The following is a 24,196-nucleotide window of genomic DNA, read 5'->3' on the forward strand; positions in this document are numbered from 1 at the left end:
CATTTAATGATGCAATAAAATTATACTAATTCTTCATTTTATCCCTGTTCTGAGAAAAACAAGCTTTTAAATATTGTATGGATATTTGCAGCAATTCAGCTTGTATTCACTTTCTACACAAACTATGGTCACTTTCACATTCACTTTCTATGGTCATAAGGATTTGTGTGCTAATTTTATGACTCCAGAGTATGGTAGCACCCAGCCACTGAAACCATTGAATGTATTTATTAAGTGGAATCACCAAGCATGCACATTCTATTTGGGATGTGCCTAAACCATTGTTATTTGTAAGGTACCTAAGATTATTAGATATTAAAGATATTAAAATAAAATTGTAATCCACTGAGAATGTTCCAAATGCAGAGCCAAATTTTCACTTCAATTGCTCCCCAAAATGGATGCTTCACTGAAGGTTAGAAAACAAAAAAGAGATCAAGTGTTTAAACAGGAATCATTTTGATGGTTTAATGTACTTACTGGACAAAGAAATGATGGCCAGAGGATATAGAATTGATTAGTTTTTATTTACAGTATATGTATACAATTCCATAGTTAGGTAAATTATAATATTCCCTGACTTTTCATTGTTTTTTCTTCAAATTACTTTCCTTTTCTCCCTGACATTTAGTTTTGAACTCTATGATCGTAAAGCTGGGTGAGGCTTGTTTCCACTGTTAATTTCTGTTGAGCCTGATATTAGGTGATTGGTGGTTCAGCTTATGCCAATTAATAGAGAGTAGTTGTGTTATATTACTAGAGAAACTTATAATCAGGGGAAACTGTCCTCAGAGACATAATGGTTATGGAAAGATATTGCAGAAAAAAGGGCAGCTAAATTCCTAAAGGAGTTTTGTAGAAGCATTTTTCTCAATTGCATATTCAGGCTATAATACTTACATATTGGAGCCACAGGCTGCCATCACTGGAAATGGTAGCAGATGTTGCCCACACAAACTTAAGGCATTTCACACCAATTTAAAATATATGATGGCAATTCCTTGTGATGAACAAAGCTTTTTATTCTGTTACATTCAATCTGACACAGATTGCCACCAAATTGCTTTAATAAAATTTGCTCTTATTTTTGGATGTAATTTAGACACATCAGTGCTGAAATTAATCTCACTAGTTTCTCCAAACAGACCACTAGTATTATTTTGTATCAACTAAATAATAATAAAAATACAAATGAAGACTTGGGGAAATACAAAAATGCTTGACTATGTTTTTAGAGCTCCACTTTGTATGATTCCATCTGTTAGTTCAAATTTACATTTTCTCTATTTATAAATCTTCTTTTCAAGGAACTATACTTTCCCAAAAAGTTTGATTCTTCAGAAAGAAATAAAAGCCAAAGTAGACCAAGTAAAGGGGGAGGGGGATGGGGTGGGGGTGGGGGGAGAGAGAAAGAGAAAAGGCAAAAGAATAAATGCTTCCTAGCTTTTTGAATTCCTGAGGGAATGCTCTAATTTAAATAGAAATACAGAGGTGAAAACATAGTCCCCAAATTTCTCATGTGATCATAACCTATCATTTTTTAACATTGTGGATAAGGCCACCTCATTTTTCCTGGAAGAGGCTTATGACAGCCTTCTCTGAGAAATAGTCGGGCTAAAATTCCTAGTTCACACATCATGCTAAACAAAGCACAGATGGAAGAGCCATGTTTAGTTCATCCACTCCAACGTATAAAGAGAGATATTAGGCTGTGCATATTAGTACATTGCCTCACTTATGATAACCTGCATTAAAAAAAAACTGTGGGCTATTCGTAAAATGTAAATCATGCTACACTGCTCCCTTCCTTCTTCCCTACTTCTGGCTGACAGCCCTAGTGCCTGAATGACCATGCAGACACACAAAAGATGTGGCTGTGGGCACATTGCCACCAGTCCTGTAAATGAGAAACTACACTGCTCTCACCATGCTTCTTCTCTTCCTTAATTATCAACCAATAGAGAAGGGATTTTTCCCCCCCAGTGATGGGCCTACTGCTCTGGGACCCTCTCAGAGGGTAGCATGCTTCACACTCACACTGTCTTTTCAGTACCAGATTAAGAAATAACCTGTTTTCATGGCTATTTCAAATCCTATACAGATTTTTTTACATACCTATGACAGTGCCCTTTAAGTCTTCTTAAATATTGCAGCATTTTGGTGTTTTTTATCTTAATCTCTGTAATATGGTTGTACCTCTCATATCTGATACTGCACTTTCTCATATGTTGGTACATATGTGTTACATGGTTGATTCTATCATGATTTTATCTGTAATATTATAGTAAAAAATCTAGAAAAATGTATTTAATGAAGCATTTAACAAATATGCTGGACTTTGTGCTTCTTCCACACACCCCAAGCTTGCTGAGAGTTGTAGATCAGTAGGAACAGACAGGTGGAAGGAAAGAGAGCTCCAGCTTCCACAAAGCACTGTACTTTGCTCCATCTTGATCAACATGCACAGAAAGAAAATATGCATGGGAAAGCATAAAACATCCCTAAATATCTATACATGCAGGGCCCCTGAAATCCTACAAATTCAGAGGGCAGATTTGGAATCCACATGCCCCCTAGATAGATGCTCAAAATACAAAAACTTGAACTTTTGGTTGCACTAGCCAGTTAGGCAGAAATTGAAAGAAGGGCCTTACACTTTCTTGAACACGAACCCTGATAAGCTAGCAGGTAGACCCTCTACCAAACATATTTATCATCCAACTTTAAAATATTCTTAGCTTTGCTCTCCATGAGGACATAATCCATATGTGGTATAATATCTTATAATAAGAGTGTGGTTAATTTTCTGCCATTAAACTCTCTGAACCAGATACTATTTCATTATATCAACACTGAAAAACCTTCACTTGGTGACTTACAAAACAGGGTATTAAATACCTTACACAAATTTATGTTCTTTTTACTTTTAATTATTTTTCATAGAATGGGTAGGGTCAAACATCACGGTAACCTACTTTGGAAATAATGTCCAACACTGACCTAGAGAGGCTCCAGATAGGTTTTTTCCCCCTTTGTACTTTGATGTGATTGCAATCAAAGGTTAGCTACCAAGCAAAGCTACAAATGGTCTTTGTTCACTAAGATCATTCTTCACTTTCTCCATCCCTTTTCAGTGAGGTCCTCAGGGATTTGAATCCCCCTCACACACACATAGGTCCCACTCTTCCCAAAATTCTTGAGACTCTAGGTCCTCAAGCTACGGCCCATGGGCTGGATCCAGCCTGCCATGCTCATTTATCTAGCCCGCCTCAGAGCTTTTGGACTCGCTCGGAAAAAACAATCTCCGAGCGAGTCCAAAAGCTCTGAGCCGGTGCAGGCATGCTTTGAAACTAAGCAGAGAGGCAGCACACATGCCAAATTGTAACAGCTCAACTGTGTGTGCACTGGCTCCCCCCAACCCACTGCATGCATATACAGAGTGGGAATACGGAGTGGGAAAAAAGAAGAGAGGAGGGCGGAAGAGAGGGAGAGAGACAAAGACACTAAAAAAGGATTGAAGGTAAGAAAAATATAACTTTTTACATCCATTTTTAAGTATGTGAGCCACATCCCCAGGCTGTGGGCCAAGCTGCCATGGCTCCCATCGAGCAGCTGTCCCCGGGCTCGGCAAGGCAGCAGCGGTTGCCCAGAGAAGGCTGCGGCGGAGGCGCAGGAGCCACAGCGTTCAATGGGCAAGCCTCCATTGTCAAGCAGCTGCCATGCTTCTTCCCCCTGCAGTGGAGAGAGGCAGGAGACATCCCGCTCAGCCAGCTGTGGCCCCTTCCCTCACCCCCCCTTGCCTCAGAAATAAGCCCTTACCTTGGAGCCGCCCTGTGCTCGCCTCTCCGGCCTCAGGCTCCCATTGCTGCTCCCTCAGAACCAGGGTGGTGGTGAGGACTATAATTTCCACCATGCCCAACCAGCATGGCCAATGGAACTTGTAGTCCAACTCATCTGGACAGTACCAGTTTTGGCAAGGTTGCACTTCAAATATGGTAGTCATTAGCTCTGCATCCAAATACAGCCATTGTGTATTGTGGGAATTGTTCTGAGATGACTTGCTTCAATTACTAAGAGTAGCATTAACAGTATTTATCCTTAGTATTTTTGCTTCATTCTTTGTAAATGCCAGTTACACTCATCAGCTCCATTGCACAAAATACTATATTTAGTGCCTTGGTTGTGTTGTAGCTAATATCCCTTGAATATGGACAAACTCTTCCCTGTGTCATCTTGGGCTTCAACTGCAGCCCAAGGGAGTGGAGCAAACATTTTAAAATTATTTTTAAATTTAATTTTTAATTAATTTTAATTTTAACTATTTTTAATGTGCAGTGTGCATAGGAATCCGTTCATATTTTTTTCAAACTATAGTCCACTCCCGCAACAGTCTGAGGGACAGTGAACTGGCTCCCTGTTTAAAAAGTTTGAGGACCCCTGCTCTAGGTGCTCAGAAGAGTGAAAAGCACACTAATCAGTATGTGGTCCAGCAGTAACAACCCCTCCAATGTACCACTTGGGCACCTGGAGTTGCTGTCCCTGGAGACAGCACAGTCAAAATTGCTCAGAAAGGACTTTTGGGGAGGGGAAGGGGCTGGCCACGCTTGCTGAGTACTTTACTTACCACTTCCTTCAACCCAAGGTGGAATCAATTGCCCAGGATCTTGTGACACAACAATCATTATGGGTTAAAATATACCTAGAACTTCCCATGATTTTTCATGATGGGTTGTTCGAAAACCACAGGATCAAACAATGACAATCCACCAAGAATGGTTACCCATGACAGATTACCAGGCTGTAAGAGCCAGGTCAATGAATTTTGCTGCCATATGAGAAGTGCCAATTCTGCTACTTCATAATTTGTCCATTCATATGTAAATAGTATACTTACTTGGATCCCAGATGCATGTATTTTCTCCTCATTGTCCTGTTTTGGCTTAATGGTGTGAAATGTACAGCTTTTACTACTATGCAGTGAAGGTCTATGTTGAATGTACATCTGCTTTGTTCCATCTTTGTTGTAACATTTATATCGGAAAATGTCATGGAAAGAATGCAAGCTATTAAATAAAGGAAATGGTTTGGAATTTTATTTCAAAGAGGTTTAAATGGATCAATGTTTGACAAGGTCAAAGCTATGAAGTAATAGTAACATCCATTTTCACTTACCTTTTCTGTTTGCCTAACTACTTTGTACTTACTATGTATTTTCTGAAAACAAATATAATCAAAAAGTTATGTGTCAGAGTATTGTATATATTTTGTCAAATGTCTATCAAAAAGTTGCATCAAAATTTTACTACTAAAAATACTGCAATTTCTCTTAATTTTATCTTAATTTACACAATAATTTATTTTGAGGTTTCATTTTCACAATATAAAAATGTATGCAAGGTTACTCAGACATAACCCATTGTGTTGAACAAACCAGGATCTGAAATTAGTATTTGCAGTTGGCTTCCAAATCCTGGCTTGTTAACTCAGGAGTGACAAACCAGCATCTAGATTTGGACATTTCTGTTGCTCATAAATTTCTGGTCACTCTAATCATTCCTGCTTTCAGAAGGAGTTAATAGGAATGATCAGATGCCAGCCTCTCCTTGCTAATAAGGTAGTATTCTCAGCAATTCTGGTTTACCACATTCTGTTAATGCACTCAGTGTCTGGGGGTGAGGAAGAATCCTAATGGGAACATTTAAGAAAGCACTGAAAAAATGCAATTGGCTGACTCCCTAAAAGCAAGATAATGGAAGAAGATAAAATCAAGATAATGGAATCCCAAGTTAATAGAATTGCCAATTGGGCCATTAGGGAAAGCGTTGGAAGATTAGCAAAATATGATTAATAAATCCTGTAACAGAGATAAAAACTCAAGAATTAGTAAGAAAAGATGGTATAAATCACAAAAAGAGGGAGGACTAGGTATTCTGAATATTAACCTATATTATGAAGTGAATCAATTAAGATTTATACCAAATACAGTGGTGCCTCATAGATCGAACAACTAACTTCGAACAATCCAGAGTTCAAATGCTAGAGCTGAGATAAAATCGCTGCAAAGTTCGAACAATGCTTCTCTGTTCAAACTGCAAGCAAAGTGAAAAAAAATGTGGTGGCAGTGTAAACATTATCTGTTGTGCGCCCAAGTCTTCTCTTGCTTATTCAGTGAATTTTTTTCCACTTTATTTTATTTTAATTTTTTTTTGGTAATATACAAGGAATGATCAAAAATAAGATGAATGTTTAAATTTAAAAAATTATCACAGTAAAGGACACATTCCCGTTAACCCCCCTCAAAATACTCCCCCTCTCTTTGAACACACTTATCCCATTGTTCTTGCTACTTTCTGAAGGAGTTCCGCAAGTCCTCTTTTGTGAGTGTGTTTAGTTGCACTGTTGTGGCTGTCTCAGTATCCTGAATCTTATCCTGGTAATGTTGGTCCTCTGAAATGACTAGAAAACCCTACTGTTTCCCAAATCATATTTCAATTTGCAGCCTAAGATTGTTTGATGTAATGTTTTTAATGTTCACTTAATTGTTTAGCAAAAGAAATATTAGCTGTGTTTCTGCCAGTGGAATGGAGCCTCCCATCCTCTCTTGTCCTACCCACCCTCCAAATCCACTTCAGAGTGTCCCCCTGTCCTCAGACTCCATTTGAGTGGGATGGTGTAAACTGGTGTCCTACAACAGCAGGGGGTTGGACCAGATGGCCTTCATGACCCCTTCCAACTCTACTATTCTATGAGTGAAAGGGTTTACTGCAGCAGGATTCCATTTTATCCCTCATGCTGTTTAAGATCTACATGAAGCAGCTAGGAGAGATCATCTGAAGGATGACCTCTTTTCATCCAGGTAATCTGGAAGTTGACCTCTCTTTTTCAACTAATCCAGTTGAGGCAGTGACAGTTCCGAATTGGACTGGATCAGGCCCAATAGATTGAGGCTTAATCCAGATAAGATGGAGGTACTGTTGATATGCAGATCATCTGTCCAGGCAAGTGATAATTTCCCTGTTTTGGATGGGGTTGCACTCCCCCTAAGGGACAGAGTGTGTAGTTTGGAAGTGCTTCTTGACTCAGATCTATTCTTGGAATTTCAGGTGGCTGCTGTGGCAAGAAGCACTTTCCACCAGCTGTGACTGGTCCATCAATAACATTCTTATCTAGGTAGGCAGAGCCTAGCAATGGTAATCCACACCTGGTAACCTCCTACTTGCACTATTGAAACACACTGTATATGAGGCTCCCCTGAAATCAGTCTGGATACTTCAACTGGTACAAAACAGAGCAGCCAGGATGCTAACTAGGACTCACAGACAAGATCATATAACACCAGTCCTTTGCCTTCTTCATGGGCTACCAATTGTAGTCCAGGCCTGATTTAAGGTGGTAACTTCGATGTATAAAGCCATAAATGGTTTAGGGCCTGGATATCTGAAGGGATGTCTCCTTCCATATACTCCACCCTGAACTTTAATCTAATCTTCCCCTCAGGTCCTTCTCCACAAGCCTTCTCTGAAAGAGCCTAGAAGAGTGGCTATTTAGGGAAGCACCCCAACCATAGAAACTGCTTCCCAGCATGGTGCGCCTGGCACTGATACATTACTCATTTCAGCGCCAGGCCAAAACCCTTTTATTCACCCAGTATTTTAATGGTTGATTGGTTTTTTACTGTGTGTGTGTGTGTGTGTGTATTCAAGATTATAGTTTATTCAAATGCTTTTATGGTTTTTGTTATTCTGTAAGCCATCTAGAGATCCATTTTGGATATAGGAAGGATAAATATGTTTTAAATAAATAAAGTTAATAAAATTGAACCTCAAGGATGTTAAGGTGTGCCTTAGTAAACATTACTGCTACATTTTCAAAGCTACTTTTTTTACTGAGATGTTACTACAATACTAAAGATATGAAATATGACTGTTTTCATGGGCATCCTTCCTACTTTCTCTCTCTTCTTCGAAACTGATGGCCTGAATGTAACTATCACAGGACTTTAAATTTCACTTAATAAAATGAATTAACATTTAAGTATAAAAGTGTAAATATAATATAGCAAAGAATTCTATCTCCCAATTCATCACATTACTACATAGACATTAACCGTGGAGTAGTTAAGATACAACCATCAAGAACTTATTAATCAAACTGGCTATGCCCCAACTAATCTCATTCTCTTCCCTTCCTTTACACTCAACCACTTTTATCTATTTAAAAGGAAAATAGATACTTTTAAAAGGAAAATAGATACTACTTTTATCTATTTAAAAGTAGATAAAAGATGTGAAAAGTTATATAAAATGAAATAATAGAATAATAAATAGTAAATGTGCTAAATTTAGGCTGGAGGGAAGCAAAAATACTTTTATTGTGTCAGCATGGTAATTACTGCCTGTTTTGTTTCAAATCAAAACAGCCAAAATAGATACTGTTGGGGGGGGGGGGAAGAGAGAAAGCAAAACAGCTGTAAAAATTCTTATATATTCTAAAAAGCCCCCAGGAATGTTTATCAGTCAAACAAAGTAGAATAAAAGGAAAAATGTTTGTCATTTAGAACAAATGAGGACACCCCCCTCCCATCAGTCAGCCCACTCAGGGCACTGGAGTCTGACTTGGAGTTTCAAGAAGAAGAGAGTAATTATTCAAGCTGAGCAAGGTCAGCTGCTTTCAACACAGAAACTAAGCACCTGGAAACTAGCGTCCATAAAGAATCTAAAAAATCTTTCTAGGAAAGATAGCTAAAATAAACTAAGGTATTTTACAATAAAACAAGAGCAGCAACTACAGATGACTGAAACACCACCCAGCACAAAGAGAGCGTGGAGAAGAGAATAATGTAAGCTGCCTTGAGTTCCCAGGAAAAAAAGATGAAATATCTTCATTTATCCTGCCTGGTGTGATGCTATATTTTGAAGTCCATTTTAACTCTTCGTTTCCATTTCTTATTTAACTTTAGCTGAAGAGTTTGAGTGTGATGCTAGCTATTTTTACTTATAGGAATTTGCTCCCTGCAAAGTCCGTAATAGCAAGACAACTAAGTATCCTATTGACATCTAAGTATCCTATTGACAGCCAAGTAAAAACTGTTTTCTTTGCCCAACATTTGAAGGTTTAAATAACTTTAATCTGGTTTTATTATATTCTCAGTTGCATTTTGTTCTGATACTGAATTGTTTTGATATTGATTTTTTAATTGTTTGTGCATTTATTGCTATTTATACTGTAAGCCGTCCCGGGACAATTGGATTGTGTAGGACGGGATATAAATATTCTAAATAAGTAAATAGGTATAGTAAGTAGCACTGTCCTGCTACATTTTGCTTTGTATCCCATCACCCACACTAATCACCACTTCTGACTCAGTTTTTGCTATGGTTGCTATTTCTTCCTTCCAGGTCAAAAGTCATCTTCCACAGTCACCACTGCTTCTTCAAAGCAACCTATAGGCTAGACACAAAGCCCAAGGGATGATTAGAGTGCTGCTATTAGTTTCTGGTTCCTCCTCCTAACATCTTCTCTTCACCTTGTCATGCTTACTACAATGATGCCCACAAGCTTTTAGTATGCATATTGCTCATCACTATGTCTATCCATATAGTTTTACTAAACTTATCTCTGCTTTTTTGGTAATGTACTACCTTTATGAGTATTACTTACAATGGAATCCTGTTATGGTGAAATCCAGCTGCTTTAAAGAATTAATGTTAGTTAAATTCTCATTTCTTACAAAGTACATGTTTTAACTGTTATTTCAGTTTAATCAACCAAAATTGAAACCAACAAAATTGAGCTTAATTTTGCATGTAGGTAATTGAAGAAAACAAGACACATACTCATTTTCTTTTGAACTAACAGAGTTTACATATTTAAAGCCCACATCAACGCATGCAATTGTTTGTTTGTTTAAAAGATTTATTGCTCACCCTTTCAGGGAGTGTACAACTAAACGCATTAAAATGTTGCAGTATTATACATGATAAAAACACAATAAAAACAGTGACTACAGCAAATATCAATTGACAGCAAGAGTAAAATACTGTTTTAAAGGCCTTCATAATCACCAATTACTTCTGGTGATAGTAGCAATACTTGTTCTAGAGTCAGAATCTATAACATACTTCCACATAAAATTGGAAGCTATGTAGAAAACAGGGTATGCTTTCACTGTTTTTTACTGGTATGCTTGCTCTCAGTGAAAACACTACCAGGTCTATCAACCTTACTCTTCCCTGATTCCCAGAATACATTCTTAACTGCCAACAAACCACTCTTACATAACTTTCTCACCCTAGAACATTATGTCCTGAAGGATTGCTTCTGTGAGACACATGTCAGGAAACTGATCCAAGTGGAAATTTTGACTGGTTTATGATGTGTTGAAAGCACTTCATGTGCATTACTAGTTGCAATCCTCATAATAATTCTAGAAAATGGGTTATATTGAGTGGCTCATGTAAGGTCAGTGTTATGAAGACCGAGGGGGGACATGATATCTCTCTATAAGTACCTCAAAAGCTGTCACAAAGTGGAAGGACAAGATCTCTTCTTGCTGATGACAGAGTGTAGGACATGACTGAACATGACCAGCTCTCTCAGTCTCTCCCCATAGGGAAGTATTTCCAAACCCTGGATCATTTTTGTTGCCCTCCTCTGGACACTTTCTAATTTTGATAACCAAATCCAATCATATTGAGTTTCCAGTCAGAGCTGGGATTCCAAATTTTCCTATGGCCATCTGGATGAAGTCTATTGGCACTAAGATTCCACCCATAATGTGATTTCAGTGTTAGATTGTGTAGATATTTTATTGGAATACTTATTTTTTTGTAAAATGTAAAGACAGCACTAACCCTAACCATGTCCCTCACATTGTTCAAATTTAAGGAGGAAAAAAAAGTCAAAAAGGTACTAAAATTGTTGACACAGTAATTAACTTTAGTGAGCCAAAAAACTGAATGTGATATGCTGACAATCACTCATTTATTTTAAGACAGTTCAACTTTCTTCTTCTAAGGTTGTTGGGGCACTGTTTTGGTTTGCTAGGACTATGTATTGATTCTATTTCACTGGGTATTTCAGCATGCTTTCTTTCACATACTTGCTAACATTAATCCTCTGAAAAATTATTAACTACAATTCCAAAACTGCCACATTTTCCAAATACTGTATTCACAATTGGCATAGATTCATTTTTACTATGAACTTACAAAACAAATTTTTTATTGGAGGAATTTCAATTATTGTGGCCCGATGATGTGGACAAGGTGCTTGCACAAGTACGTCCCACCACTTGCCTATTGGATCCTTGCCTGTACCTTGCCCAAGTATGGGATTGGGACCTGGATCTTGGAAGTGGTTAACGCTTCTCTGAGGGAGGGTCAAGTGCCTGCCCCTTTAAAGGAGGCGGTAATATGACCGGTCCTGAAGAAAGCATCACTGGATCCAGAGATGGCCACTAACTATAGACCTGTAGCCAACATCCTGTTTCTGGGCAAGGTGTTGGAGCGAGTGGTGGCGGGACAACTCCAAGCACTCTTGGATGAAACTGATTATCTGGATCCTTTTCAGTCCGGCTTCAGACCCGGGTACAGTACTGAATCTGCCTTGGTCACCCTGTACGATGACCTGTGCAGGGAGAAGGACAGGGGGAGTGCATCCCTGTTGGTTCTTCTGGACCTCTCGGCGGCTTTCGATACCATCGACCATGATATCCTTCTGGATAGGCTAGCGGGATTGGGGGTTGGAGGCACTGCTTTGCAGTGGTTCCGCTCCTATCTCAATGGTCAATTCCAGAAGGTAGTGCTGGGGGACTATGTCTCTGCGCCATGGCAGCTATGCCATGAAGTACCACAGGGCTCCATTCTATCCCCTTTGCTATTTAACATCTATATGAAACCGCTGGGAGAGGTCATCAGGAGGTGTGGGCTGCGGAATCATCAATACGCTGATGATACCCAGCTCTACCTCTCGTTTTCCACTAATCCAGGTGAGGCAGTGGCTGTGCTGAACCGGTGCTTGGCCGAGGTAATGGAATGGATGAGGGCCAATAAACTGAAATTCAGTCCAGACAAGACGGAGGTCCTGTTGGTTGGCGGATCGGGCTTCGGAGAGGGTGGATTTGACCTGGTCCTGAATGGTGCAACACTCCCTCTTAGGGACAAGGTCCGCAGCTTAGGAGTACTCCTCGACCTGGAGCTTTCTTTGGAAGCTCAGGTGACAGCGATGGCGAGGAGCACCTTCCTTCAGCTTCAGCTGATTAATCAGCTGTGCCCCTACCTGGAGTACGACTGCCTGGCGACGGTGACACACGCGCTGGTGACTTCCCGCCTAGACTTATATAACGCGCTTTATGTGGGGCTTCCCCTGAAGACGATCCGAACACTTCAATTGGTGCAAAATAGAGCTGCCAGGTTGCTGACGGGGACGGGGCGTTATGCTCACATGACTCCAGTCCTCCGTCAGCTTCACTGGCTTCCCATTGAAGCCCGGGCCCAATTCAAGGTGTTGGTTATGACCTAAAAAGCCCTAAACGGCTTGGGTCCTGGCTACCTGAACGAGCGCTTACGTCCGTATATGCCCGACCGCCCCTTGAGATCTGCGGGAGAGTCCCTTCTCCGGGAACCCTCCATGAAAGAAATTAGGAGAGTAAGTACTCGGAGGAGGGCTTCCTCTGCGGTGGCACCCAACCTATGGAATTCACTCCCCAAAGAGGTCCGCCTGGCACCGTCGTTACTGGTTTTTCGGCGCCAGATAAAGACCTTTTTATTTAAACATCATTTTAATTGTTAAAATATATGATCTGGCCAGGGCAACTTCTTCTTCCTTCTCTTTTCTCCTCCTATATTCTTTATTTACTTATTTTATACTGTTAATTTTAATTTTATATTATTGTATCTTAGTGTATTTTTTGTATTTTTGTATTTAGTGGTAATTTATTATGTTCTATTGTATTTCAATGTATCTTATTGTGTTGTAAGCCGCCCCGAGGCTTCGGCAAGGGGCGGCATAGAAATGTTATAATAATAATAATAATAATAATAATAATAATAATAATAATAATAAAAAATAGTATACTGGGAAATGTTTCATTTCATTTCCATTTCCAAATCGTGCCACATGTAATCATGTCCCACATAAGGTCAGTAGTGAATTAATGGCAGAAGCAAGTTTTGAATGAAGAACTAATTGCCACTTTGCTATACTTGCTCTCTTGTTGATGCCCAAGACCCAGTCCTGGGAAAATTTGAAATTATCATTGTGGTATGCAAGCATTCTTTCCCACATGCCTAAAAATACATTAATAAAAATACTAACAATCATACTGCTATTTGCCAAGAGTTTTTTTTTTCTTCATGGTTATGAATTCATAAAATTGACAGGTTGGAGCCATGCAGGCCAAGTATAATTATTTGTTTTCAGTGAAATAGTGATGCTTATCATAGTGTTCAATTTAGCTTATCTATACTTAACATCTATAATTATTTGTTATCCAAGTACTCCACTTCCAAAATTGTCTTGTGGTGTTGCATTATTAACCTTTTCAAAAAACAAAATATACACATATTGGACATTAAAATACATTGAAACAAATATTTACAGACAATTACTCTTTACCACATGTAGTACAGATCATTTTATAAAGTAACTGATCTTACTTTGATCTCGAAGCCAAGTATGTTATTCCATTAGGGACTTTGAATAGCTTTTGTACACCTTTCCAGCAGAGATGCAGACTCTGATCTTGCACCAGTATGTATTCATATTCCAATAAAAATGCTGGTGCAAAAGTTTAAAATCAGAGTGGCAGCCACTGGTATTTGGTGGATATGCTGGATACAGTACATAACTATTAAAATCAGGGTTTTTTTGTGCCAGAAACAATTAATTGGAAGTGGATTACAGATTTTTTTTGTACAATCCTGAAATAGTACATGACAGCAAAAATGCTGAATAGAAAGAATATCCAATTTAACTGTTCAGTTGTGAGTCATTCTAGTAAAAACTGCTGAACTGCCTCCCTTATATACATTCTAAATCAAATTGCTCCAACATAAAACATTCAAACTTTAATTTTAAGAAAGCTGGAACACACTTTGCTGCATTACAGACATATTTATATGTGTTTAATAAGTTGTTTGACAAGGCAACTTACATTGGATACTTTGCTCTGCATGAAAATATCTCCTGATCAAAATTAAGTAAAAATACACTTACCACAGTATTTTTCTAATTAAATATCCCCTTATCCATTTCTGAATAATCAGGACTGGTGAATGATGAGCTAGAACATAATTGATCTTAGAAATTATATCTCTTACTGTTTTCATTTCTTCCTGAAAAGTAGTTCCCTATGATAAAAATGGGAATATTTTATAAATATGTATTATAATAGATAGTGCTTTAAAAACTTGCATTTTTCTAAGGCATGTTTGAAAACAATATTGGGCTCAGTCATGTTTAGCCTTGAGAACAGAAAATATGAAAGCACTTTTCAAATACTTGAAATGCTGTCGCACACAGACTAGCATTTCTTCTCAGTCATCCCAAAGTGTAGGACACAGAATAATGGCCTTAAGTTACAGGAAGCCAGATTCTGGCTAGACATTGGGATATATATATATATATATATATATATATATATATTCATTCATTTTTATATCATTCAATAGCCAAGGCTCTCTGGACAATTAACAAATGTTTAAAAAACCAAAAACACAGAGACAAACAACAAAACCACAATAGTAATTGCAATCAAATCAGCATAGAAGCATAGCTGTGCTACAGTCAGAGCACTCTGGCAATGGAACCAATTACTGTCAGAGGTCATGGGCTCTCCCACACTGGAGGCATTCAAGAGGCAGTTGGACAGCCACCTGTCAGAAATGCTTTGACTTGGAATCCTGCATTGAACGGGGAGTTGAATTTGAAGGCCTTATAGGGCCCTTCTTAATCTACTGTTCTATGATTCTGTTCTTTGATCTTGGTCAAAGATTGCTCTGTTGGTTTTAGTAAATATAGGACCTTGGCATCATTTTGTAAGAGCTTGCAGTTATTTGAGCCTCCTAGATTTCATAAAGGAACTCTAGTTATTCACTTACCATAGGAACATACATTAAGAGGATCCTCCTATGGTGAGCTTGCCATAGTATTTCTTTAACATTCAGCAGTTCTTCTATCAGTCAGAATAATCATTATAATAAAGGTATTCCTGCCTTCATTAGCAGTTACCAGGAAAGTGGAATGGTGAAAGGAATATGATCCTCATTGTCAAGTTGATGCTGCTAAAAGGTACAAGGATGGCAAACTGGGCAGAAATGCTATCTTCAACAGAACCTCAATAGGTAAATGTGTTATCTAAGAGGACCCAGTGAGCATCCTTCCAGATGCTGCCTCAACAATGAAAGTTCTTCACATTGTTGGAGCTCGGTGCACCTTCTAGAACTCATTTCTGGGAACTCTGCCTGTCACCTTGCTCCTGCCTCTGCTTCTGGACCTTGCCTGGCTTCCCGGTCTTCACCTGCTCCACCTTCCACTCCAGTCCCAGGTACCAGCTTCTCCTTGGCTTGTCTCTCTGGCTTTCGACTCCTGACTGGCTTTGGCTACTCTTCACTATTTGAACTGACTTACCTTGTACTTCTGTTACCAGCCTTGATCTCTGGACTGCTTGACTGCAATTTGGAATAGGCCCTCGTAGGGTCCTGGTTGTCAGGGTCCTGGTGCCTTCCTGGTGTACTTACCACCCTATCCTGGGAAATCTAAATGCTTTCCTGTGGGCCTTGATAAAAATGTTCAGAGACGCCAATCAGTGGAACAAGCTCTCCAGGCCCTAAAGCAGAGGTGGAACTCCCATCACGGAGTATGCTGCCAAGTTCCACTGCCTCACTGCAGACAATCCGTGGAATGAGACAGAATGATGGTGGCACTAACGGTTAAGGTCTGGGGTGTGGGCAGCTAGGTATCAGATCAGGGCACCAGGATAGGGTGGTAAGTCTCTTGGAAGGTTGACACCCAAATCAATGCCAGACCTGACAAGAGGTTAAGCATCAGCACTACCCGGCTGCACTCAGTAGGGTAGGCCTCTGGGCATAGCTGGAACAGTAGCTGACATTGATTAACCAACCTCCACAAGGCCTGGTGATTGCTGGAAAAATGGGCTAGCAAGGGGGGCGCAGGGACCCAGTGGAGTGCAGCAGCTGAGGTGGCATTGTGGAGTGCAGTAAGTTCAGTTTGCAGCATCAGTACCTGGGCATGCAGGGCTTGAAGCACATCAGTGCTCATGATGCCCTGGGTCAGGGTGCACACAGCCTCGGCAAACTGTCCCAGTCTGGTGTGTAGGCAGCTGGGTATCGGATCAGGGCACCAGGACCCAGACAACCAGTACCCTACGAGGGCCTATTCCAAATTGCAGTCAAGGTAAGTCAGTTTGAATAGTGAAGAGTAGGCAAAGGCGGTCAGGACTTGAAAGCCAGAGTGACAAGCCAAGGAGAAGCTGGTACCTGAGATTGGAGCAGAAGATGGAGCAAGTGAAGACTGGAACCTGGGCAAGGTCCAGAAGCAGAGGCAGGAGCAAGATGACAGGCAGAGTTTCCAGTCACAGGTTCTAGAAGGTGCAGAGAGCTCCTTCAAGCAGCATGCAACAACCTAGAGGTTCCAATTATACAGTTTTTCTGCCTGTAGTAGGCCCTGAAACATCTGCAGTTCTTGATTTATGAGAAGCATTCCATGTATATATTCACACCAGCCTGGAGCTGAAATATTTCTCTCTCTGGCTAAAGCAAGCCAGCAGGGTTTTGGTAATGGTGAAAGATCTGCCACTTGATTAAATAGCACAACTGGTATTTTATACTTAGCTGGGAATACATCCCATTCCATTCAGTGGGGCTTAATTTGGAATAGACATTATAGAGCTACATTGTGAAACTTGAGGTGAGGGTTATAACGATATCTATGAAAGCCTTCCCCACCTAGGTAATTCCAGTTGTATTTGACTGGAATTGTAAGGGATGGTGGGAGCTGTAAACTAAAACATATGAAGAAGATGTTTCTAAGGGGTAATTTAAACTTTACCTTTTCTACTCAGTTATAAATACCTAGATTTGATTTACTCTACTCTGGGTTGTTTAACATGGTCCAGATCATTGTTCTTTACTGCAAGACCACCACTGGCTCCCAAACACCTCAAGGGAAGGTCTTTTTTACTTTCATACACACTCTGTTTGCCTCTATCTGCAGTAGCTGCTCACTCTCAGCAGAGGCTCTCTAGCTTTCCTTTTTGTTTACTTTAATGATACCCTGGCTCCTATGATTTGGGCTGGCCGAGGCAGCTTTGGGGTTGGGGAGTCAGGAGAACAGCTGTAAGGTGGCAGGCAGCAGGGGAGAAAAGGAGAATGAGGGAGCAATCGGTTGTGGATAGGAGAGCACAAGAACTGAAGAGTAAAGTAATTGGCTAGCTGTAGCAGTACAATGCAGAGCCAGTGGAGAGGGAAGGGAAACTTCCATGCAAGAGAGACACAATGCTCTAGGAGATGCTTTAGCACTGAGAAAACAGAGCATTCTTTCAGTGAAGAGAAAAATATGCATCCCACCCCAAGAACCAAGCGAGCCTGTTGGAATTTGTCAGTTTGGTGAATGAACAATGAAGACCTCTTTGGACAACATGCAAAGGGATTAATAAGTGAGGTCCCAAAAGGCCTCCAGCCAAGTCCAGTGCAGTATTGTTGCTTGGCACAGGGAGAGAGGTGAGTTGTCTCCCCTGCTGAAAGGCTCACACTCTTGTGATATTTCCTGGAGCCCTGGTGGCTCCTGCTTAGAATATAGGGAGAACACTTATCTAGAGACAAGATTCAAAATGCAAAGAACATCACTCTAAGCAGATTTCATTTATATACAGTGAAGAGGTCAAAATATATGAAATAAATGGAATGAAATAATTGTTCCATTTAGAACATTTCACATTACCAAGGAATTATAATTATGATGTATTTGGTGTTACATTTAATCACAACGGCAAGGATTGCGCTTGCTCAATACTGGAAGAGTGAGGAATTACCCACTGTGGAAATGATTTTTAAAAAGTTTCTGGACTGTGCAGAAATGGACAGATTGACTCTATCACTGAAGGAGAAAGAAGATACTGAATTCTATCAAACTTGGGACCTTTTTTATGACTGGCTGGAGAAACGGGACTTGGCTTAGATTTAAAGATGTTTTTAAATTTTTATAAATCAATTTGAATATGATTACAGAATGTTAAAAAGATACGCTGTAGGGGGCTGACTCAGCACGTCCAATGTATTTGATGATTGATGTTTTTAGTTTAAAATCTTAATAAAAATCTTTATAAAAAAAGAATTATAATTATGAAATTTAACACAGATATAGAATTCTAATCCTACCACCTTTAAAACTTATTTCCTTTATCTAGCTCTAAACACTTAAAAAAATCAAAACAAGATAAATGCTTCACATTCTATTGAAAGCATTCTTTTCTTTCTTTTATTTTTTATTTTTTTTTGGAGGGGGAGGGTGTTTGATGAGCAGTAATTGCACTTCTAAGCCATGTATTTATATAATTGTCACAATTAATGAATACCTGCACAGAGGGTTCCTGTTTTCTTCTAAGGAAAGTAAATTATCAGTAGTTCACAAAATACATGCCCCCCACCCTCAAAAGACAGAACAGATACAGATGCTAAAATCTGAATGTAAACAATGTACTGGCAAGATCACAGCTAAGAGCCATAGAATATTACAGCATATTTTAGCTTAATATTCCTATGAAGGCAGTCTTCATAAAACTAAATTATTGAATTTGCTTACCTTTCCAGAAAGAGGGCAAAAGTCAACAAAAAAGTTAAGAGTAAATGGTTTATATTTTTCAGGAAGCCTCCAGTCTTCAATTATTTCCTCATCAGAAATTACATAATAGTCCAGTGCCTTAAGTGAAAAGATACTGTTAACAACAATATGCCTATAGGCTATTTTCAGGCACAGTGGAGTATTAAACAAGGTGAGTGCAATCAGTTTAGGACAGAAAGATAATGAATGCACATTTTCCAGTGTTGAAATTCCATTATCATGAAGATACAGTAGATTTAGATTTAGCATGCTTCCCCAAAACATTGGGTCCGGAAGCTCTTCTAGCTGAAATAGTATTGAAACACATGAGAGGAATTTATTTAATATGCAATAATTATTTAATATTATTTTTAAAGCATTGTACGTAACCCTTTACACAATGCAAACATTCAATGTGGTCCACACCTATAACTCAGAACTAATTAAAGTTACCTCTTCAAACCAAAAAAGAGGAAAAAACCTAGACAATACACTCATCTATATATTATTTATATAAATGTATGTGACATAAAATATTTCAGTGAATATTTAGAGTAAGGAAGTATAAGTAAAGTGTGAAATTCAACAAAATAATTCAAAATGAATACATAATAACAATAACAACAATATAAAGCCTATTTAATAAATGTAGCAATCCTGTATAAGACTACATGGGAGAATTTCAAAGGCTTGCAATTACGAGAACTTGCAAATAGGCACCAGCAGCTACATGTACACCAGGGACTTCTTTGAGAATTTGGGATTTTGGAAATACACTGAGCTATCCAAAGAGCTCTTTCTGAAAGTAGTAGAATGCCCTTCAGCAGTATTTCATGCAGCAGAAAGAACTGCACAGTAGGTAAGACTTTGTGCTCATTCATATAACACAGTGTACATATTACTGGGTGAAAATAAAAGTTATGAAACATAAAAATGCCTGGAATAATACAGTACAGCCTATTTACATGTAAGGTGTTGCCTATTACATCTAAGACATTTTTAATGCAATTCATTCTTCTGAATGTCATTGTAACACATCTAAATTCACTTCAAGGAACTGCATGAATTTAAAGCTGCAAAATTTGTTTTGACAGAGCATTCTTCTTTACAAGCTAAACAGTCTTAAAACAAAAGCAATATCAAAGATAGAAATTGACATAAGAAACTTCTGTTCCATTCTGGCTGTAAAACACATATCAAAGACTATATCCCAAGTCTGGAGCTCTATGACTAGGATTCCCCATTCACTCCAGTTGGAGGAATAGAGAAGCACAGCATCCTTTGGATCAGTAAATGTGAGAATCCCAATTAAATGTTTAAACATAAAAAGTACAATTCCAGTTTACACAGAAACATGCTAGGAAAATGAAAAATATAGCAAGGTAAGAAAGAAGGGGAATGTAAAGAAATGCAAATAGATTTTTTTTTCAGCTACCATGAAAAAATTACCAGTGGTGGGCAACAATAACAAAATTCCAAGGTATTACTTAGAGGGAAAATATTTCAGCTTACAGTTCTTCAGTCAGCTAATTTTATACCTATATAAATCTCAAAATAACTTGTTAACTATACTGGAAAGACTCCATTTCTATTGCAGTAATAACTGTTAGCTGCTGTGTTACCCATTTCTAACTGCAACACACACATTGTTAGTACCAAAACACTAAATAATACAAGCACTTGCAGTACGAATACTGTAGCTTGAATCAACAGTCTTCCTGGAAAAGCCCTATAGTTTATTTCACCAAATAACATTTTATTATGGTTCTCTTTTAAAGCTTATGTTGCTCACCTGGTTGCTATGGAGATCCAGTTTAATTAAGCTAGTGCAACATTCAAGCGCATCAATATTTGTAAGGAAATTACCAGACAGATCACATATTTTAAGTGAAAGACAATACTGCATGTTTCGTATATCACTTAAATACTGTGCATGCAACCTAACCATAGTAAGATCTTGCTGCAGCTTTGCATCATTTGGATCAGCAGTTTGTCCATATTCAAGTAGCAGTTCTTCAGAAGCTGAGACAAGGTATTCTGTAAATTCCTCCTCCATTACTATCACTTTTGCTGTTTGTCCTTGAAATATCTAAGACGCAAAAAGAATTACACAGCAGGTTACATTTATTCAATTCTCATAAGAAAAACTTCAAATATCCTAACTAAATATCCAACAGTTTGATACAATATCCCCTGCTCCAAAAAAAGACTAGCTACAACAGGGAAGACTGGAAGGAGGACAAAACTTAACAGAGCCTTTTAAAACACAGTAAGCAAGGAAAAAAACTGATCAGAAGAACACAAGAACATAGGGTTTGCAATCTAGGGGTGCTCCTGGACCCAGGTTTGTCTCTGGAATGTCAGGTAAATTCAGTGTCCAGGAGTGCCTTTCTCCAGCTGCTGCAGATCCAGAGATGAACCGTACTGGACGGGATAAAAATCCTAATAAATAATAAATAAAATCTATCAACTTTGTTCCTACCTGGACAGGCAGAGCCTGAAAATGGTTTCACGTGTATATGTAACATCTACAATATAGTATTGTAATGCACTCTGCGTTTGGCTGCCTTTGAAGATGATCCATCAATTACAATTGGTACAGAGTTGGGCCACCCTGTTGGTGACTGGTACACCTACAATGGCCCATATAACACTTGTACTATTACACTGGTTACCAATTGTGGCCCAGACCCAACTCAAGGTACTTGTTTTGGCATATATATGGTTATCTAAAGCAGTGGTTTTTAACCTTTTTACATCTGGGAACTGACAAAAATAAGAAAACATTTTTCAGGGACCACTTAGGCAGAAATAGAAAGCATTATATACATAATATGTGTATATAATGAATTTTGTGTATTATTTTTAAAATATACCAAAAATATAATTCTCTAAAATAACCAGAAACTGAGCAGTAATAAATACAAGTGACAATTTTAGAGAGCAATATTTTATTCAAATAAGGCTAATGTGAAACCTGCTGTTGTTTCTTTTCACGAATACATGATGGTTGTGGCTGCAGTGTTGTTTCCAAGAGACTAAGTGTTTCACTGACTTCCATTCTGTTTTTGTTTGATTTTTATCAGTGAAAGGGCTAAAAAACATCTTTTCACATAAATATGTGGTAGAAAATATGAGTAACAATTTCATGGCTCTATAACTTAAAGACAGATATTCATTTTCTAGTGATACCCAAACTTGTGACGACTGCATTTTATGTTTGGACACCAGACTGACATCAGAGTTTGTTCCCGCCTCCTGTTAGGATCAGCTCTGTTCCCCTGGTGATGGCCGCAGCGCTGAGCAAGCTGAAAAACAGGCTGAGCAGGAGTTGCTCCCCTTATATGCAGCTCTGAATGGCCCAGCCACCCCTCTGCAGCTCCTTGGTGACAAATGGTAATTCTCTGAATGGCTTTGTCCCTTGTGTGTCCCTTGTCCCCAGGAGCATTTTCCCACCTCCTGCTACAATCAGCTTGGTTCCCCTGCTGATGACAGTTGCACCGAGCAAGCAGGAATAGCACCTGCAGCTCAAGAAGCAGCTGTCATTCCTGCTCCCTCAGCGCACCATGCAAGTGGCCCCAACCAGCCTGGCTCTGGTCTTGTGCTGCTTGACAAGGCGAGTGGTGCAACCATCTTCCAGGCATTCTGGCGTGCCAACGCAGCCTGCTATTGGAACTGCCCCTATGCAGCTTCTCCACGACGCTTGGCTCCACAGGGCACTGTAACTGCCACCCCCAAGGCTTGCTCATCAAGGCTTTTTTGCAGACCAGCAGGAAATCTGCAGAACGGTGGCTGAAAACCACTCATCTAAAGGAGCATCTGCACCTGTATAGGCCTACCTGCCTTCCGAGATCAATGCAGAGAGCCCTTTTGCAAGAGCCTTCCATCAGGGAAGTAAAAGGGGGTAGCTAACAAAAAGAGGGCCTTCTCTGCTATGTTCCTCATATTTTATTTTTTATCTTATTTTATTGCTGTTATCGCAAACCGTTCCAAGACATCAGTGATGGGACGGTATACAAAAGTTTTAAATAAATAAATATTTGGCATGCTCTCCCTAAAGAGATTTGCTTGGTGCCATCTTTGCAATCTTTTTGGTGCCAGGCAAAAACTGATTTCTTCAAAATATATTTTAATATTTGATTTCTCCCATGGATGCCACTATGACCTATTGGGGAAATTAATTTACTGGGATTTTATATTTGTACTAATTTATAGATGGATTGGGTTATTGCTGTTTTAAAGTTTTGTTGCTGAGATTTTAATATTGTGACTTGTTGGATCTTGTTAATTTGGTATTGTGAGCTGCCTAGGGATGCCGTTGGTGGAATAGGCAGCATATACGATGTACGATGACCTGTGCAGGGAGAGAGACAGGGGGAGTGCGTCCCTGTTAGTTCTCCTGGACCTCTCAGCGGCTTTCGATACCATCAACCATGGTATCCTAGGCTAGTGGGATTGGGAGGTTGGAGGCATCACGTGGTGGTGGTTCCGCTCCTATCTCAATGGCCAATTTCAGAAGGTGGTGCTGGGGGACTATGGCTCTGCGCCATGGCAGTTATGCCATGGAGTTCCGCAGGGGTCCATTTTGTCCCCTTTGCTTTTTAACATCTACATGAAACCGCTGGGAGAGATCACCAGGAGGTGTGGGCTGCAGAATCATCAGTACACTGATGATACCCAGCTCTATCTCTCATTCTCCACCAATCCAGGTGAGGCAGTGGCTGTGCTGAACCGGTGCCTGGCTGAGGTAATGGGCTGGATGAGGGCCAATAAACTGAAGCTCAATCCAGACAAGACGGAGGTCCTGTTGGTGGGCAGTTCGGACCTTGGGATGGAGGACTTGGGCCTTGTCCTAAATGGGGTTGCACTCCCTCTGAGGGATAGAGTTCGCAGCTTGGGAGTGCTCCTCGACCCTGAGCTGCCTCTGGAAGCCCAGGTGACGGCGGTGGCGAGGAGCGCCTTCCTTCAGCTTTGGCTGATCCATCAGCTGCGTCCCTTCCTAGAGAATGACTGCCTGGCAACAGTGACACACGCGCTGGTAACTTCCCGATTAGATTTCTGTAATGTGCTCTACGTGGGGCTACCCTTGAAGACAGTCCGGATACTTCAATTGGTGCAGAATAGAGCTGCCAGGTTGCTGACGGGGATTGGGCGTTGTTCTCATATAACCCCAGTTCTCCATCAGCTCCACTAGCTCTCGATTGAAGTCCGGGCCCGATTCAAGGTGTTGGTTATGACCTATAAAGCCCTAAACGGCTTGGGACCTGGATACCTAAAGGAACGCCTGCTCCCATATATGCCCTCCCGCCCCTTGAGGTCAGCAGCAGATGCCCTTCTCCGGGAACCATCTGTGAAT

General features: G+C 39.7%; 1 protein-coding gene across 1 annotated transcript in view; it reads right to left on the reverse strand.

Annotated features, from left to right (window-relative positions):
• The window catches only part of LRRIQ3 (leucine rich repeats and IQ motif containing 3), a 38,009-nt gene extending 17,113 nt beyond the window's left edge, over positions 1 to 20,896 (reverse strand). The window contains exons 1-4 of the mRNA XM_044431602.1: positions 20,633 to 20,896; positions 18,823 to 19,146; positions 14,218 to 14,351; positions 4,895 to 5,063 (exon numbers count right to left, since the gene is read on the reverse strand). Of these exons, the coding sequence (XP_044287537.1) occupies positions 4,895 to 5,063; positions 14,218 to 14,351; positions 18,823 to 19,146; positions 20,633 to 20,896 (891 nt within the window). The remainder of the gene's footprint in view (positions 1 to 4,894; positions 5,064 to 14,217; positions 14,352 to 18,822; positions 19,147 to 20,632) is intronic.
• Positions 20,897 to 24,196: the final 3,300 nt, after the last annotated feature.

Source organism: Varanus komodoensis, unplaced genomic scaffold (assembly GCF_004798865.1).
Source record: "Varanus komodoensis strain SLA01 unplaced genomic scaffold, ASM479886v1 scaffold1, whole genome shotgun sequence".
Lineage (NCBI taxonomy): Eukaryota > Metazoa > Chordata > Lepidosauria > Squamata > Varanidae > Varanus > Varanus komodoensis.